The following is a 20,391-nucleotide window of genomic DNA, read 5'->3' on the forward strand; positions in this document are numbered from 1 at the left end:
GAGCTAGCAGACCTCCTTCCACCTGAGAAGTCAAAGACAAAGTCTTTACTACCCTCTCGGGGCTCATTGCACTCTTGCTAAAAATGCAAACAGGAAAATCAGCACAAGGGACATAACTTACAGGTAGTATGATTTGTCTTTTATGTTGATTCTTCTTGTTTTAGGAGAAATCTTGCCCCCCCAAAACACGTCTGGTGTGTTGTGGGTTAATGCAGTTAAAGGGCTGTCAGGAGACTGTCATCTAGAGAGCTTGACTATGTCTGCCCTTTCCTGCCCGATCTGCCATTCATTCTTTGAATGATACAGCTTCTGAAAACCCAACCCCATTCTGAGATCCTGTGTCATTTATGAGAGCTGTAGCATAGAAAGATAAAGATTTCTTCTAAAACAAGAAGAAACAACACAAGGAACACATCATACTAACTGTAATTTTTGGCCTATGTTCAGATTTTTTTGTTTGCATTTTTAGCTAAAATTAGAAGATAATACAGATGAATGATACATGTACAACCAACATCAGTGATGTTATTTATGCACATTTCTCTAGGCTCCCCAGTCTGTTTGTAGCATCAGCTGTATCCCGGGATCAAGGAAAGGTATTAGACAAGGAGAGCCGGTGTGCTGCTTTGACTGCATTCCATGTGCGGATGGAGAAATTACTAATGAAACAGGTAACACAGTTTTTCCTTTATTATGATAAAAATCGGAGGGATGCAATCAGGTTTGCTATTCCGCAAAAATGTATCCCTGTCCTTTTTGTTTGGAAATTAGCATTTCAAACAATAATCTTTAAAGTCCAACTCTGGGCAGATTTGAAATGATCACTTGCAGTGGGGCTGTGCCTGCACTACAGAGGTTAAATGCTCATTTTGAGTTCTCCCACGATCCAACGGTGGACTGTCCTTCCGCATCCTTACGTCTTAATGACACCTGGACCCTAGACTGGTGGATCGTGGGGATATGGACACTGTGGGAGCGGGTTTAGTTAAGAGGAGGAGTGCAAGAATGAGTGTAGATCTTTGTTTGGTTCTCCTAGACAAAAACTAGCAATTAACACTTGAAGTGCGGGTACTGCCCCACTTCATAGAATAGGTATAGAATGGGTAAGTGTTACTATTTCTGTTTTGACCCTTCCTCTAAAATGGTTTGTCTGTGTCCATGACAGAGATGTCAATAAAAAATTGACAGTGGCTCCAAACGTTCCTTACTTTAATCAAAAGGAAATAAAACTTTTTTGTCTGGAGTTGGGTTTTAAAGAGCATATACTAATCCAGTAATTTTTGCTGGAACTACCGGTATTTACCAAGTTTGAGCTGGCATATTTACCATTTATTGTACCCATAGATATTAGACGTGGATCAGTGCACAAACGCACTTAACCTGTATTCTCAGGGAACTAAAAGACTGGACTGGTTTAAAAGCTTTGCACCAGTACTACTGTTTTCTAGTGCACCAAGTCTGTCTGTTCCTCCTCTCTTTCTCCCTTGTTCAATACCCTAAACATGAGAGCTTGTAAAAATAGCATGCTCCTGTGTAGGCGTGAAACTGGTCCAGATGACATATAGCTTGTGCATGGACATTCAACTGCAATAAACAGCTAATAACATGCATGTTAGCTGCATACTTTAACTAAAAAAAACCAAGATTTTGGGTCCTATTCCATCTAAAGCTTAAAATGTAGGTTCACCTTTTCACAAAAAACTAAAAGGTGAACTAACACACATCACCTTTTTCACCTTCTGGTCCCTATTGCATTTACCTCCTTAAATGATTAGTTTTCACTGTCCTTGTGCAGTAGTCTGGGGATTTGAAAGCAATGGTCTTTTTCTCTTCTTTCCTTAGGGATTGTGGGATGGATCAAAGCAATTCTGATTGGCTAGTGACAAGCATGAATCGCTCTGATCTGTCCTGGCATCCCTAAGAGCCTTTGCACACTGGGGCGGGGGGCGGCGTCGGCGGTAAAACGCCGCTATTATTAGCGGCGTTTTACCGTCGGTATGCGGCCGCTAGCGGGGCGGTTTTACCCCCCGCTAGCGGCCGAGAAAGGGTTAAATACCACCGCAAAGCGCCTCTGCAGAGGCGCTTTGCCGGCGGTATAGCCGTGCCGTCCCATTGATTTCAATGGGCAGGAGCGGTAAGGGAGCGGTATACACACCGCTCCTTCACCGCTCCGAAGATGCTGCTGGCAGGACTTTTTTTACCGTCCTGCCAGCGCATCGCTCCAGTGTGCAAGCCCTCGGGGCTTGCACACTGGATACACAGCAGCGGCACTTTCGGGGCGGTTTGCAGGCGCTATTATTAGCGCAATAGCGCCTGCAAACCGCCCCAGTGTGCAAGGGCTCCGAAGATTCTGCTGGCAGGACTTTTTTTACCGTCCTGCCAGCGCATCGCTCCAGTGTGCAAGCCCTCGGGGCTTGCACACTGGGATGACAGCAGCGGCACTTTTGGGGCGGTTTGCAGGTGCTATTATTAGCGCAATAGCGCCTGCAAACCGCCCCAGTGTGCAAGGGCTCTAAGAGCCCTTGCACACTGGGGCGGGGGGTGGCGTCGGCGGTAAAACGCCGCTATTATTAGCGGCGTTTTACCGTCGGTATGTGGCCGCTAGCGGGGCGGTTTTACCCCCCGCTAGCGGCCGAGAAAGGGTTAAATACCACCGCAAAGCGCCTCTGCAGAGGCGCTTTGCCAGCGGTATAGCCGCGCCGTCCCATTGATTTCAATGGGCAGGAGCGGTAAAGGAGCGGTATACACACCGCTCCTTCACTGCTCCGAAGATGCTGCTAGCAGGACTTTTTTTACCTACTTTTTTTCCTGCCAGCGCATCGCTCCAGTGTGCAAGCCCTCGGGGCTTGCACACTGGAAAGAAAGCAGCGGCACTTTCGGGGCGGTTTGCAGGCGCTATTATTAGCGCAATAGCGCCTGCAAACCGCCCCAGTGTGCAAGGGCTCTAAGGAAATAAGAGGAAGAAGACTGAGGCTTATAAATCCCCAGACCACTGCACTGGCTGCATGGGCAGTGAAAGCTAATCACCCTCAGAGGTAAGTGCAACAGGGATCAGGGAGTGGGGGTGGTGGTAGCTGTTAGTCCACCTTTTCATTTTTTGTGAAAAGGTAAAATTACACTTTAAGCTCTGATGAAGGGGGGTGCTACTGAGTCCCCAAAATGCACTGGATATACATTATATTGCCAAAGTATTGGGAAGCCTGCCTTTACACGCACATGAACTTTAATAGCATCCCAGTCTTAGTCTGCAGGGTTCAATATTGAGGTGGCCAACCCTTTGCAGCTATAACAGCTTCAACTCTTCTGGGAAAGCTGTCCACAAGGTTTAGGAGTGTGTCTATGGGAATGTTTGACCATTCTTCCAGAAGCGCATTTGTGAGGTTGGCCTGGATCGCAGTCTCCATTCTTATTCATCCCAAAGATGTTTTATCTATTTGAGGTCAGGGCTCTGTGCAGGCCAGTCAAGTTCCTCCACCTAAACTCGCTCATCCACACTATTTTTTATCGTACATCACGGGACACAGAGCCATAGTAGTTACTATGTGGGTTATAGGACACCTTCAGGTGATGGACACTGGCACACCCTAAGACAGGAAGTCCACTCCCTATATAACCCCTCCCACTAATGGGAGTACCTCCGTTTTTTAGGCAGTGTCTAAGGTGTTGATCACGAGTGAAGATGTGCTGTGCTGTGCTGAGCTCCACTGGAGCAATCCTTGCTGGGGCTAGCTATGCAGCCAGATCCATTCAAAGTGTCTTTTAGGCCGAATTGAATGGTACCCGGGCCGCGTGTCCGAAGAAACAAGGTTTTGCCTGTAATGCTTCTCTTTTTAGAGAGCTGGACCCCGGGATCCAGTACTTTGGTATTTTGGAGCCATAAAGTTTTACTGGCGGGGTGCTATTACAGGACCAGGAGTGTGGGTTCCCTGAGGGTCCCCGGTTCCTGAAGGTTTGTTAACGAAACCCGCCGTGAAGGGTGAAGATTGGGTCTGTTGGTTTTTACCACAGAAAACCCTGCGGTGGAAAAAGGTAAGTGGAGTTTTTCTAAGAAATTAAAAAAAAATTTTCTTATGAAATGTCTCCTTTAAAAAGTAAAATGTTGTCATGCCTAAGTGTCACCACGGGGGGCCATATGGAGCACGTACCTTCTCATGCTTTGCTCAGAGATCGCGCTGTGTCACAGAAGCAGCAGGCTTTTTTCCTCCGGCTAGCAGGCAGACCTCCGGTAAGTTCGGGGGGGATTTTTGCTTCACCAGACACCCCCCACCGGGGCTGAACTCTCCCTATTCTTCACAAGGCTGAACAATAGGAGAGCTAAAAAACGATCAGCGATGCCGTTTTTTTCTTTCACCGCCCCTAGCACGGCAGCGGCTTTCAGGTCTCCTCCTCGCCATCCCTCCCACACAAGCCGATCCCAGCAGATCGGAGGCCCGCGCTCGCATGGGAAAACTCTTTTTTATTTAAAAGAGAAGGAAGGGGGGTGCGATGCGATGGAGGGGGCGGGGCTTAGCGCGGCATCGGCGTCCTCCAACGCCAGCAAGGGAGTGTGTTGTAAAAACTCCATTTATGCTGACTGCAAGTTGTCGGAGGGACAAAAGAGCTAAGAGGGGCATGAAAGAGATTTGGTGACACAGGCATTTCCTATTTGACACATTTACTATTTGCATCAGGCTGATTAATAGCAGCGGCAGTGGCTGAACTATTGCTCAAGCAGTGAATGCGATTTCTTCTGATAGTACCTCTGCTTTTGCGCATCGGGCTAAGATCAGAAGGGAGGTTGAAACACCCCCAAAAAGGGCTAAAAGGGTCTCCCTCAAGCTCTGAAAAGCCTACTCATCTCTACAATGGTATCCTCCCCTGAGAGGGGGTAGCTGGTCAGAGTGAGCATCGGGGCCATGAAATGTTTGCAAAATGTTTTCAACACTGCAGCTCCTGTTTATGTTACTAAAAAGGTATTTTTTTCCTCAGCCATGATAGGATTAAAGAAAAAAAAAAAAAAAGTTAGTGGCTTTAATCGCATCCCAGTGTGGGACAAAATGCGACAGGTTCTCTTCCATTTCCCAAGACCCTCAAACTGAGGAACTAGGGGCAAGAGAAGATGAATTCCATCAGGGGACTGTGGTGAGGCTAATGACTCCTCTTCTGAGGTGTCAAATGCGGGTGGATCAGCTTTCACAATCTGTAAGAATGATGTTGCAATTTCTTGCTGAATGGTCCGCTCCACATTTATGTACCCTTAACTGAGTGTTTGGGTTCGCTAAAGCCCCCTCAAGCTGTGCATACCTTTCCTGTCCATTCATTGCTGGAAAAGCTTTTTTGTATCTTAGTGGATCACCCAGATAAGCATTTTTTTCCCTCTTAAAATGTTTTTTCACACTTTATCCTATGGTGGAGAAAATTCACTAAAAGTGGGGTATACCAACAATTAACAATGCTATATCCTCTAGGAATAAGAGTTTGACTTGTCAATGCTAAAATGCTTAGGGATCCAACAGATAAAAAGTTGGAATTCAAAACACTTTTTTCTCCGGCAGATTGAGTGTCTCAGCATACACTGATAGTAATTGGTTAATCGTTGAGAGACCAGTTTAAACAGGTGTTCAAGGTTATCCTGCTCGGTAGGCTCAGTATCTGGCAAGCTACTAGCAGCTTTATGTTTGCAATAGTTGCTATGAGAGATTCTATCCTTCAAGCCTTGCGCCCTTTGCTAAGCACCATGCAAGAAGCTCCTGGCTAGTCTTCCTTTTGCAGTAGCTATTTGGGAAAGATTTGGGTAATACATCCAAAGAAATTCTAGTGGAAAAGGTACTCCTTTGCCATTTAAGAAAAGGAGTAAATGTATTTTCATTTTAAAATCGCCAGGCAGTCACGACGGCCTCCGCCGTCAAGTTCAAAAGGTAATCCTCAGGGTCAACCCCAGGGACAGAAGAGGTCTTGGGGGAGGAAACCTACAAAATACTGAAGCCTACTTATGAGGAGGCATCCCCGCTCACTCGAATAGGGGGAATTCTTCTGCAGTTCACAAGGATCTGGCAGGAAGAGTGTCGAGACAGATGGGGGACTTCCTCAATAGCTCCAAGGTACAAACTGGAGTTCCGAGAGTTCCCGTCTCCTTGTTTTCTCAGATCAAACGTTCCTAAGGATCCAGAGAAAAAGAGGTCTTTCTCTCAAGCATTGGACCATCTTTTGGCAAAAAATGATCATGGTGGTCCCCATGTTAGAGCAGAGGTTGGGGTTTGGTTCAAACCCTTTTTTCCAAAACCGAATGGACATTCTGGATCTCAAAAATCTAAATTCAATTCCTGAATATAACCACTCTTTTTTCGCACGGAGTGAATACAATCAGTTATCTCCATCCTACAAGGAGGAGAACTTCTGGCGTCAATCGACATCAAAGATGCATACCTCTATGTGCCTATTTCCTCGCTCACTAGTAATATCTACTTTTCAAGGTGGAAAATCTTCATTTTCCGTGTGTAGCTCTGCTTTTCGGTCTAGCTACTGCACCTTGAGTGTTTACAAAGGTTCTAGCCCCTCTTCTAGCCAGATTAAGGGCCCAAGGTATAACAATTATGGTTTACCTAGACGATCTGTTCTTGATAGACCAGTCGGTAGCCCGCTAAGACCAAAGTATGGTCACCACATTCAACTACCTAGAATAACTAGGTCGAATTCTTAACCTAGAAGAAATCTTCTTTAAAACCATAAAGAATGCTAAAATACTTGGGTCTGATCATAGATACATCCAGAAAAGGGTATTCTTGCCCCAGGCAAAGATCAGCGCCATAAAAGGAACTGATTCAGGTGGTCAAAGCAAGATAAATTCTTCTATTCATCATTGCATGAGGTTGTTGGGAAAGATGGTGGCTTCATTCGAGGCCATGCTCAGATTCATTTGAGACTGCTGCAAAACAGTATCCTATCTGCTTGGAACAAAGGGTTCAAGCTCTAGATTCCCAATGTGTCTGACTCCATTACCCTGAAAGTGCCCGATCTCGTCAGATCTTGGAGGCTAAGCAGGGTCAGGCCTGGTTAGTGCCTGGATGGGAGACCGCCTGGAAATACCAGGTGCTGTAGGCTGGGTGCACCGGAGCCTCAGTTTATGGTTAATAACCAAAAATCCGCAAAGGAGAAAAATAAAATCCTTCCTTCAGTTACCTGGGAAGTGGTAACAACATATGCCAACCTTGCCCATTAACAATCTAGAAATTCAGGCAGAGCACTTGGTCCTGAGGGCCTGAATGTTCAGTTTACAGAATTGTCCTGCCAGGATTCAATCTGACAATGCCACAGCAATGGCCTATATTAATCACCAAGGGGGCACAAGAAGTTGTGCGGCCCAGAGAAAGGTGAATCATATCCTATCTTTGGCAGAAAACAATGTACTTTGCCTATCGGCAGTCTTCATTCTAGGAATAGAAAATTGGCAGGCGGACTACTTATGTCGACAGCAGTTGTTCCCGGGAGAATGGTTCCTTCACCCCGATATCTTCATGTCAATATGTCAAAGATGGGGGATTCCAGACGTAGATCTGTTTGCGTCCAGGTTTAACAAATCAATCGACAACTTTGTGCCAAGAACAAAGGATCTGCTAGCATGCGGAACAGATGCCTTGCTATTCCCGTGGGGTCGGTTCTCACTGATTTATGCATTCCCTCCTATTCTGCCTGCATCCACGACTTCTTCGCAGGATCAAGCAGGAAGGGAAGTTTGTGATTCTTGTGGCCCCCAGCGTGGCCGAGGAAATCTTGGTATGCAAAGATCATAAAGATGGTGGTAGGGGACCCATGGACCCTACTGCCATGGCCAGACCTTCTCTCGCAAGGTCCGGTATTCCATCCTACTTTACAAACGCTAAATTTACCGGTTTGGCTATCGAGACCCACATTCTGGAGAAGTGTGGGCTGTCAGGTTCAGTGGAGTGTACTCTGGTTAATGCAAGGAACCCAGCCTCCAGAGTCATATATTATAGAGTCTGGAAGGCATATGTCTCCTGGTGTGAATCCAGGGGTTGGCACCCCAGGAAATTTATCATAGGTAGAATCCTTGACTTTCTACAGATGGGATTAGAAATAAAGCCGGTCTTGAGTACTATCAAGGACCAAGTTTTGGCCTTATTGGTATTTTTTTTTCAGCAACCACTTGCTTCACACTCTTTGGTTCGTAGCTTTATTCAGGGGGTAAAACCTCTGGTTAAGTCACCCCTGAACCCCTTGGACTTGAATTTAGTCCTGTCGGCATTACAGAAACAGCCTTTTGAGCCAATATGACATATTCCCTTGATCCTTTTTGACAAGGAAACTAGTTTTGCTGGTAGCCATATCTTCTGCAAGAACGGTATCAGAGTTGGCTGCTCTTTCTTGTAAAGAGCCATATTTAATTATTCACAAGGATAAGGTTGCATTGTGTCCTTATCCTAATTTTCTACCTAGGGTAGTCTCAGGTTTTCATTCAAACCAGGATATTGTTCTACCTTCATTTTTTACCAGAACCCCGTTCTGCGGAAGAAAAGTCACTACATTCTCTTGAATTGGTGAGAGCAGTCAAAATCTATTTAAGAACAACTGTTCAGATTTGAAAAACTGATGTTTTGTTTGTGTTGCCTTAAGGTCCTAAATGAGGACAGGCAGCATCGAAATCTACTATTTCTAAATGGATTTGACAAGTGATTGTTCAAGCTTATGGTTTAAGGAGGAAAGTTTCACCTTTTCATATTAAAGCACACCCCAACTAGGGCTGTTAGTGCTTCATGGGGGTGCATCACCAAGCTTCCATGGTTCAAATCGACAAGGCCTCAACTTGGTCTTCAGTCCATACATTTACCAGATTTTATCAGGTGAATGTAAAAAGGCATGAGGATATCGCCTTTGGGCATAGTGTGCTGCAGGCAGCAGTATAACTCCTCTAGTCTCGTGTTGCCCTAATTCTGTTGTGTCTCCCTCCCCTCAGTTGGCATTGCTATGGGACATCCCACATAGTAACTACTATGGCTCTGTGTCCCGTGATGTACGATAATAAAATAAGATTTTTATAACGGCTTACCTGTAAAATCCTTTTCTTTGAAGTACATCACGGGACACAGAGGTCCCTCCCCTCTTTCTAGTATACACATGTATTGCTTTGCTACAAAAAGCGAGGTACTCCTAATAGTGGGAGGGGTTATATAGGGAGTGGACTTCCTGTCTTAGGGTGTGCCAGTGTCCATCACCTGAAGGTGGCCTATAACCCACATAGTAACTACTATGGCTCTGTGTCCCGTGATGTACTTCAAAGAAAAGGATTTTACAGGTAAAGAATAGATAAAAATCCTATTATTGCCAACAGTATTGGGCCACCCCTCTAAATCATTTAGGTGGAGGGACATTATGGTGTGGGGTTGTTTTTCCAGGATTGTTTTGGCCCCTTTGTTCCAGTGAAGGTAACTTATAAAGCATCAGCATACCAAGACATTTTGGACAATTTCATGCTCCCAACTTTGTGGGAACAATTTGGGGATAGCCCCTTCCTGTTCCATAATGACAGCACACCAGTGCACAAAGCAAGGTCCATAAAGACATGGATGAGTGAGTTTGTGGTGGAGGAACTTGACTGGCCTGCACAGAGCCCAGGCCTCAACCTGATAGAACACCTTTGGGATGAATTAGAGCGGAGACTGTGAGCCAGGCCTTCTCAGCCAACATCAGTGCCTGACCTCACAAATGCACTTCTGGATTTTTTCTTTACAAAGATTTTGTCATTTTCTCCAGCCAATCTTGTAATTTGGTAAACAATACTTTCGCGCCCGTGATAGTAGTAAATATGAAAAATTAATAATTGTATTAATAAGTGTATAAAAAACAAAAAACAAAAAAACAAACAAAAAATCACAAATGCAAGCTGCTCCCCTAATTTTGAATGAAACAATCAAATAAGTAGTGGTGTACAGTAGGGGGCGCTAGAGACCTGAGAACATATGTATCTGTCACTAGATACACACACAATCCACATCAACCGCAGTGAATTATATAATACTGTTTGTGCTAAAATAAAAATATACAAATATATACCAAATACATAATATGTAATAAAAATATACAAATATATAAAATAAAAGTGAAGAGTGATATTAAGATTAAAAAAGTTCTTAGTGCAAGTGTGATAGATGAATTCGTGATATTTGATTGTCCCAATCCATTGAAAAGATCAGAGCAAACAGTTAGTTGAAACCAACATTAAAGCTGACACATAGATCTTCAAAGATGCAACTAATCTTGCGATGATATATAGATTCCGTCACCCAAGAGGAAAAAAACACCTGAAGATAATAGATATCTGCTTACCAGATACCAATGACTCCTTTAACTAAAAAGAGAGTCATTAGCGCTTGTACAGGATTGTGCCTGTTCACATGAAGGCTGGAAGGCTGGATGGTACTTTAGGCATAGATCCCTCCCGTCCCATTCATTCAGGATAGGAAATATGAGAAACACAAAAGGGAATCTCCATAGCGTAAAACCGTTTAATGTATAAAAATAAAGAACAATAAAATAGCCAAATGGCCTCTTACATTGATCGGTGCCTACCCGGCACTGGGACTGCTTGCATGTCAGGGTGAATGGTGTCAAAAACCCTTCGCATCACATCGCACATGCGGCGTGCGTTCCACCCCGTGCGTCTAGCTAACCAGATGATCCGGAAGTAGGTGGGACGATTCTGGACATGTGACCACGTACGGTACGTGGTCACATGTCCAGAATCGTCCCACCTACTTCCGGATCATCTGGTTAGCTAGACGCACGGGGTGGAACGCATGCCGCATGTGCGATGTGATGCGAAGGGTTTTTGACACCATTCACCCTGACATGCAAGCAGTCCCAGTGCCGGGTAGGCACCGATCAATGTAAGAGGCCATTTGGCTATTTTATTGTTCTTTATTTTTATACATTAAACGGTTTTACGCTATGGAGATTCCCTTTTGTGTTTCTCATATTTCCTATCCTGAATGAATGGGACGGGAGGGATCTATGCCTAAAGTACCATCCAGCCTTCCAGCCTTCATGTGAACAGGCACAATCCTGTACAAGCGCTAATGACTCTCTTTTTAGTTAAAGGAGTCATTGGTATCTGGTAAGCAGATATCTATTATCTTCAGGTGTTTTTTTCCTCTTGGGTGACGGAATCTATATATCATCGCAAGATTAGTTGCATCTTTGAAGATCTATGTGTCAGCTTTAATGTTGGTTTCAACTAACTGTTTGCTCTGATCTTTTCAATGGATTGGGACAATCAAATATCACGAATTCATCTATCACACTTGCACTAAGAACTTTTTTGATCTTAATATCACTCTTCACTTTTATTTTATATATTTGTATATTTTTATTACATATTATGTATTTGGTATATATTTGTATATTTTTATTTTAGCACAAACAGTATTATATAATCCACTGCGGTTGATGTGGATTGTGTGTGTATCTAGTGACAGATACATATGTTCTCAGGTCTCTAGCGCCCCCTAGTGTACACCACCAATCTTGTAATTTACCTGCCTTTGCCACACTGCAGCTCTAGGAGGATCACACTACTATTAACTTATTCAGGCTTAATACTTTCTGAATTACTTCTCTGCTAACTGGACAATGGTGATTTTGCTTACTGGTAGTAGACTGGAGGCAGATATTGTATACGAGGCAGTGTTGCTAAATTGAGGAACAAGTGTGTTACTTCTTCTGGTTTTGTAGTGTGGCAGATGTGTGTAAATAACAAGATTAACTTTATAGAATTACATATTCTTTGGCAAATAAAACATTGGTAACAAATATACATTGTGTATTGAATGCTGTGTATTTAACTGTGTGCCTGGAGTTCTAATTTAAGAGTGACCATAGACATTAGAGGGTGGTGGGACATTCAGGCAATAATAATGGACAAAACTATCCAAGATGGAGGGTTGGTAGTTTACAGTCCCTAGATGGTCTGCTCTCAGTGTGAGGTATTGCAAATATAGAGATGAATATTAACACATATTCTGATATAACAATTGTGAAAATAGAGAAATGGAAGCAACCTTTATAGCATTTGACCTTTTAAAGGAGGAGGTTTCTAAAGAGCTTTCCAAAAGGTTTATCCATTAGTCTTATGTAGGGCAAAGTTAAAGGTTCACTTAACTGCCTTTCTCCCAAGCCCCAGCTTTACTTACATTCCCTCTTTTCAATGCCCCACTTCTCTGTTCAGCTGCCAGAATTGAAGAGATATCCAGTACTTCACGTTATGGGGAACATGTGTCTTACTTCCCATATTACAACACTGGCTCTTGACCATTCAAGGGGCAGGTATGGAGTCTTAAAACCTGCGTAAGCTTCAGTCATGAAATGCATGGCTTCCTCTCTTTGCAGCCGTCTAAATGGAAGGTATGTAAAGTTTTTCTATGTGCTTACATGACCACATAGCACAGGCTTGTGTGTCTGTCTGTGAAGGGCCAACAAGGCTACAGTATTCCAAGTGCTATGATGCCATCCCTTTGGCTTCCATGGGTTGGGAGAGTGTTCCCACACAGCATCTGCACAGACGGACATACCGGCTTTGTGTTCAAGTAACTGCATAGAAAAACTATAAAAAAGGTATGCACCTTGTGATTTACTAGAAAAAGTGTGCATTGAATATAAAAACAATGGGGATGCAATATTTAAAAATGCATTATTGTTTAGCCTTCACTTCTCCTTTATGTAAATCTGTTGGTTTGTCCTCCACAGGAAAAGCAACTGGTTCACTTTAAAACTGAACTCCAGTCAAACAACTAAAAACATATGTTGGAACTGTTTTACCTGTCAGTTGGTTTTGTATTTCTGTCTATCTAGTTCTGAGACATAACCCAGACCTAAGCCCCGATTAATATCTGCTGTTCTTTCGTAACATTTACAGGTGCTGTCCCCTCTCCAGCCTGTGACTGGACAATAAAAGCAGAATCAGCATGCTGATGTGCTCATCTCTTTGTCATTTTGCTCTCTCCTCCTATCAGCATGTTCAGCTGATTGGCTCCTTGTGCTGCTTCTCCCACTCTCATTGTGAGCATGGGTGCATAGGGGATTTCAAAAGACAGACACTAAGTCAAATCAAACTATAGTTAGCTATTCTAACTTAAAGAACTCTTACTAATACACATTACTGAGTACTTATACTTTTATAATATAAAAATAGAAATATCACCTAGCTCAACTGATTAAAATAACTACATAAAATGCTTTCAGTAATTACATTTTCATTACTGTTTTTTCATAGATGCAAGAGAATGCATAGCATGCCTTCCAGACTTCTGGTCTAACGCACCAAAGAATGAGTGTGTCTTGAAAGAAGTGGAGTTCCTGAACACAGATGAAGCTTTGGGGATCACTCTGATATTCTTGGCTGTGTTTGGTGCTTCGTTGGTTATTGCTTTTACTATTATCTATACAATTTATAGGGATACGGCATTAGTCAAGGCTAATGACCGCACTTTGAGTTTTCTAATTCAATTCTCACTGGTATGTACATTTATGACATCTATCCTTTTTGTAGGCAAACCAGTGGCATGGTCATGTATGGCCCGACAAACTACTCTGGCTATTGGATTTTCATTATGCCTCTCAAGTATACTTGGCAAGACTATTGTTCTGATGTTAGCCAAGCGAGCTGCTAAAGCTAAGAAGGGCAAAAAAGGCGGTAAGGGCGAAAAGGGCGATAAGGGTGATAAGGGTGACAAAGGTGATAAGGGTGATAAGGGGGATAAGACTGATAAGAGCTTTCAGATAGTCATGAAACCACTGTATCAAAGAATAGTTGCAGTAACTGGTTTAATTATCGAAGTTGGGATATGTACGGCTTATTTGATCCTGAAGCCACCTTGGGTTTATAAAAATATGGAATCCCAAAACATTAAGATAATCCTTGAGTGTAACGAAGGTTCCATTGAATTCCTGTGCTCTATGTTTGGGTTTGATGTTTTTCTTGCTATCCTTTGCTTTATAACTTCCTTCGTAGCTCGAAAACTTCCAGACAATTTCAACGAAGCTAAATTTATCACATTTGGAATGCTAGTGTTCTTTATTGTTTGGATCTCTTTTGTTCCAGCTTACCTTAGCACACGAGGGAAATTCAAAGTAGCTGTTGAAATCTTTGCCATTTTAGCATCTAGTTTTGGTTTGCTCGGTTGTATTTATGTCCCCAAAGGGTATATAATTCTCATAAAACCAGAAAGAAACACAGAAGAAATTGTTGGTGGTAAAGGCCCTACTAATGATAAGAGTGCACCAGCAACTTCAGCTTCCATTACTAGCGAGATCAACAGTACAACAGTGTCCACAGTTGTGCTTGATGATTAAATTAATGATTAAAGGCATGTGTATGTGTATTTGATACGTTTACCTAAATGGTACCAGGCATACTTAATAACAATGAAAACAGTGGTAACATACAGTAATCCACAGAGACCATGTATCAAGGACAGGAAGGTATAGTGGTTTTTACACATTTTCTTTTTTTGCTTATTATGTCCAGGGCTAAAAAAATTTTAAATAATGTTTTCCTTATTGGTCACATAAACATGAATATTAAGTTACAATTACGTAGTCTGTCTAGCCAGAACCTGGAGCTCTGGCCTTCTTTTCACAACATAAAGGGCCGTACACACGGGTCGAATATCGGGCGGCATCAGCGGGCAACAGCCTGCTGGGTTGAACAAAAAAAAAAAACTTATAGTGTGTACCATGATTACCTTTCAGCTGTGCTGATAATAGCCCATTGTTTACAGAACTCTAATGAGTTGTCAGAGTAGAAATTCCTCTTTACCTTCATAATCATGATAAGTCTGAGATTTCAGTCAGACTAACAGAGCTGCAAAGCACGTATGCCCTGCTGTATATAAATTTAACAAAATCAAAAATAAAATTGATCCAAAACCATTATATTTTACCTTTAGGCTGATAAATGTTGCTGAAGTAATGAGAGCTGATTTCTTATTGGCTGCTGTGACTTACTGAAAATGATTTCCTTTGTCATTTTATTACACATATTTCTATCCATTGAAGATACAGAAGTAATGAAATTTTAAAGTTTTTGTAACATAAGAACAACTTTTTTCTCAAATATTTACTTTTATTCAGGTCTGATTTTGGAAATAAAAATGAAAGCATAAAAAATATATTTTACAGAAATATAAGGGGAAATTAAATTTAAAATAAAAAGCAGTAGCAGTGCACACCTAGCACTAATCTTTTTTAAATGTCACTGCGTGCGTTATTGAGATCAGTAAGGTATAAGTATGAACAAGCAAATACAGTATATGTAACCTCCCCTTTTATTGAAATGCTTGGGCCTTTTTAATAACATTTAAAAGAAGGCATGTTCTACATGTGTTTGTGCTATAATTGAAATATACAAATGTTTTAAGGCTTAGTTTTCGATTTGTTCCCCTTCAGAATCAAGCAGGGAGGTGTTTGATAAAGTATAATTGTAGTGTAAGTGTATTTATCCCATTTAAAAGCAACCTGCACTGTATTGCTGACATCTCTTTCTAAAAATGCTCCAATGCTGACACTTTGGCTTCAATAATTTGAAGCACTGGCTTGGAAAAAGTATGCAGATCAGAAGTTCTGGCTTTTTAATCCATATGGTTGTTTCAGGTCAATAAGTGTAAAAGTACTGAAGACAAGCAGGCAACTTGTTTTCTTAGGAATTCATCAGTGACCGCCCTGTATTTCTCAGAACAGGTTAAATGCACATTTATTTTTCATTCTTAGGATTTGTATCAGATTAGATCCAAATACATTTTTGATGTAATTAACTATAACATCCAATACTTTATTTTTGTGGATAGTCAGCAATTTGGTTAGGTAACAATAAGTATACGTCTTTTTATATTTTAGGCTTTAACTAGATAGAGAGAAGAATTGAAATGAAATAATTTTTAACATTTTAACGAGTGTTGATGACGCACTGGGGGAGATTTACTAAAACTGGAGAGTGCAGAATCTTGTGCAACTGTGCAGGGTAGCCAACCAGCTTCTAACTTCCGTTGTTCAATTAAGCTTTGATAATAAAACCTGGAAGCTGATTGGTTTCTATGCACAGCTGCATCAGATTTTGCACTCCCCAGTTTTAGTAAATCAACCCTACTGCCATTTGTATCATTCATCAAATTTTTTTTTCCAGCGATAAAACTATGTGTATAAATGTTCATTATATGAAAATAACACTATAAGACCCCTTTCACACTGGGGTGGCAGGTCCATTAGCTGTAAAGGTAAATCTAGCAGCGCTTTACCGTCGTTTTAGCTGCGCTTTTCGACTGCTAGCGGGGTGCTGTTAACCCTCGCTAGCGGCCAAAGAAAGGGTTCCTCATTCCGGAGCTTCCGAAGCGCTTTTCAGGCACTTCGGAAGTGCTGCCAATTCATTTCAATTGGCAGGGGCATTGTAGGAGCGCTGTATACAGCGCTCCCACCCCCCCAAGGACGCTACTTGCAGGACTTTTTTTCCATCGCGCAAGCGCACTGCCCCAGTGTGAAAGCATTCGGGCTTTCACACTGGGCAGGCATGAGAAGTGTTTTTCAGGTGCTTTGCAGTCGCTATTTTTAGCGCTAAAATGCCTGACAAGAGCCTCAGTGTGAAAGGGGTCTAATACACATTATGACACATATTGTTCTGTGATCAGTTGAAGTTGATTTGGGACAAATTCTGTATACGTAGAGATTCTACTGATCATTATACAGCAATACCTATGAAGGTTGGATGTGCGTTGTACATTTTTATAATGGAAATAATGACCCCAAGATACCATGCTCTCAATAGTCTACAAGAAAATCTGTTGTGCTAAAGTGAACATGACCCAGTTTAAAACATTTCTAAGATAACAAATGTTTTGAAGTGCTTTGTTGTTTTGAATCACCTTGGACAGAAGTCAAGAACCTATGTACAGGTTTAACCTATAATCCAAGGAGAATCGAAAAACAACACAGGGATCACTTTGAAGACAAAAGATACCACAAAATAGCCACTGTTAAAGTGGAAGCCCATGCAAAAACCCCTGCATCTATAGACACCAGGTATCTAACACTAACCTCTCTATCCCTGTAAAGAAAAGATAAGTATACATTGGAAGCCGATCCGAACAGCTCCAATCCAATCTCCAATGCTGAAAGCTCTGCAGAGGACACGGATGACAATAGCTGTGAAATTAATGGGAAGTGACGTCACCCATAGAGTTACTATGGGTCTTCCGTTGTACTTCGTCGCCTCTGCACCCGCCAGAGAAGCCGCGGCTGACAGCTCAGTGTGGGATGTGGTCGGAGTGGGTCAGATCGGCTTCCAAAAAGGTATGTATACTCACTTTTTTTTACATTGATAGAGAGGTTAGTGTCAGATCCCTGATGTCTATAGATGCAGGGATTTTAGATTTTGCATGGACTTCCACTTTAAGGTTTGTTTTAACCAGTTACAGCTGAACTCCAAGGAAAGTAAAAATCCTCCCTTACATTTGGACTAAATACTAAATGCTTGCTTAGGTCTAGGAAGCTGTAAAAAGCAGTTAGACCAGTGCCTGCAGCCTCCATGAACTCCATGTGAACTGCCAGAGCATAGGGGAGTAGAGGAGAGTGCTAGCTGCCAGGGGATCAGAGGATTGGGCAAGTAAACTATTAAACACTTGCAGAAGAGACCAAAAAAAGACAGTCACTAAAAATGACCACAGAGCTTTGTAGTAAATCAATACTTTATTCAAAAATATCAAAATTTTGAAAAAAGCCACGCAATAACACATTCGGGTTTGACTAGTCTGCAGCAGTGCTCAAGTGATTCAAGTTGTATGCACATGCAGTGCAACAACTGGAGTATACTGTATGAGCCAGAGCTAAACCAATCTATGACTGTGTATGGACGTGTGAGAGATGTGTATGGGGATGTTTTAAACTTGACAACGTTGTCATGTTTTATCCAAGGGGGAAAAGTGATGGTTCAATGTTATATTTTGTACTATTTTCATCATTTTAAAAATGTTTGATATTTTTGAATAAAGCATTGATTTAATACAAAGCTTCGTGGTCCTTTTCAGTGACTGTCTTTTTGTGGTCTCTTCTGCCAGTGTTTAATAGTATAGTTGTCCAGTCATAGGATCACCCCAGACTGGGGAATGAGCATTTATCAAATGACACCATACTTCTTTTAATTTTTTTCATATTGATTGGTCAATTAAAACTGCTTTTCCTGTCACCTAGACCTAAATGAGCATTTAATCCCTGCAGTGCAGGGGCAAACCCAGTGCATAGGAGGAGTTTTATTTAATCTAAAGATGCACTTTAAGGTCAGGTTTTCTTTAATGTTATTGCATTTAAATGAGAAATTCAGCCAAAGCTCGTTTGGCTTTACTTCTCCTATGGATCACAGGAGTGCAGTTCGCTCTGCACTCCTGTGACCCGTTTTCAGCAGACAGCAAGCTGAAGCCCACTGTCGACTGACATCACAGAGTCGGTCCAGGCTCGGGCAAGATTGCGACAATGGAGTCAAGATCCAACCACATGCCTGGACCGGCACCCAGCTCAGCCTCTCAGCGAGCCGCTGAGAGGCTGAGCCGGCCACTCCTGCCCCCTCCACAGCCCAGGGCTCCGGTGAGCACTGGAGGGGCAGAACAGAGCTGTGAGAACTGAGCAATCATTGGTGTTCCATTGCTTGGTTCTCAGTGTTAGAGGTGCTAGATGCTGCATCCACCTGGGTAAGTATGATTCTAAAAAAACAAACAAAACCTACTTTTCTTTTAATATAAACCAGTTGCGGCTGGTGGGTTTCTTTTGGGGGGGCCTACAACCACCCCCCGGCGGCTGGCAGCACCTAAAACCCCCCAGCCCCACGCCCATTCGCTGTCTTACCCCATCTAGGTGGCAGGTGGTGGGTATCGGCCAGCGGGCATCTGCAGTGGGATCGATCGATATCAAGATCGGGCATTGGCAGTGGGATCAGGCATCGGCAGTAGGATCGGGCAGCGGCAGCGGGCATCTCCTCCATTCCTTCATCTCGGCGGCCGGGTGTCTCCTCCCCTCCTGCTAGGCGTCCAATAGAATCGCTTGTCCTTTCAGCCAATCGGGTGACAGGTCTCAAAATCTGCTTCTTGATTGGCTGGGAGGAGGATCAATGTTACAACAGTGAATATTCGTTTGCTGTTGTAACACACCTGGGTGGGCTCCGTTCGCATTCTATGCGCCCTGAGCCCACCCTATTTTGAAGCCTATTAGAGCCTCTGGCTCTAATCAGGTGCTTCAAAAAAACACCCACCCTGCATTGGAATCCATGCGCCGGCATCCTGAAAGGGGGCGGACGTATGGATGGGGGGCAGTGCCCATGCGCCCTTAATGGATGGGCTGCCTCTGATCTAAACCTAGAACTTCCAAAACCAACAACCTGAGCACAGACACTGCCAGTATGGCCACCTTTGCTCCTTATAGATTCCTCTTAACTTAAGTTGGCCCCGTACAAGGATCATTCAGGTTGGCCACTACCACCTTTGGACCACAATATTTAATCTGCATATTTCAAGAAACTGTATACTGTAAAGATGTCTAAAATTGTAGGTTTTGGGAGACAGAATTCAGCAGCTCTGTTAGGAGTTACAAAAATATTATTGTTAAGATTCTTAAATAGGACTGGTTGGATAGTAATACAACATGTAATTACATTTATTTTTTTAATTAAAGGATATTTAACATCACATTGATTGTATAATGCAGGCTTACAATCCAGTCTTAATTACAAGTAGCATATTTTTGAACCCTTGTCTTGGTGGCTGTAAAAAAAGCCATATCCTATGGAGCAGCAGTGGTCACAGAAAACCCTGCTTCATTATATATGTGTAGGCTGTATAAAGTGCAGCCTAAAATCCCAGTTCTTATTAAGCCCTTGTGGCCATTGAGTGGGGTAACCACCCCTAAGCTTGCGCATGGTATGTCACGGTTCTGAATGATGAAGAAAACATAGAAAACTGTCAGTAATGCATGATGCACAGGATGCATGTTCGGGTACAAAATGTAATCTGGTTCTTCCATCACACAAAATGTTACTTCTTATTGTCTCTAATTGTTTCTCATGACACTATTGTACATTATTTTAACAAATTGTGTTTTTGGATGGGTTTTGAGTTGAATAAAGTCTCTATAAACAATAATGTTTGTCTGTGATGAAATGGATAAAATAAAGTTTCCAAATTTGTCAAATAATTTGCGTTTCCTTGAGTTGTTCTTAGGAATACAGCATAAGCTATATAATATAATATAGGGATTAAATGTCGCTATACCAGTACAAGTTAACGTTTCCAGATTTTCAAAATGAAATCCTTACTTAACACCCAATTTAAGCCGTGCCCTCATTTGTAGCCATACACAAGAAGAGGAATG

General features: G+C 42.5%; 1 protein-coding gene across 1 annotated transcript in view; it reads left to right on the forward strand.

The window, feature by feature from the left end:
* The window catches only part of LOC141141456 (vomeronasal type-2 receptor 1-like), an 85,375-nt gene extending 71,035 nt beyond the window's left edge, over nt 1–14,340 (forward strand). Inside the window, exons 5-6 of the mRNA XM_073629084.1 lie at nt 548–671; nt 13,262–14,340. Of these exons, the coding sequence (XP_073485185.1) occupies nt 548–671; nt 13,262–14,340 (1,203 nt within the window). The remainder of the gene's footprint in view (nt 1–547; nt 672–13,261) is intronic.
* Nucleotides 14,341–20,391: the final 6,051 nt, after the last annotated feature.

Source organism: Aquarana catesbeiana, linkage group LG04, assembly GCF_042186555.1.
Source record: "Aquarana catesbeiana isolate 2022-GZ linkage group LG04, ASM4218655v1, whole genome shotgun sequence".
NCBI lineage: Eukaryota > Metazoa > Chordata > Amphibia > Anura > Ranidae > Aquarana > Aquarana catesbeiana.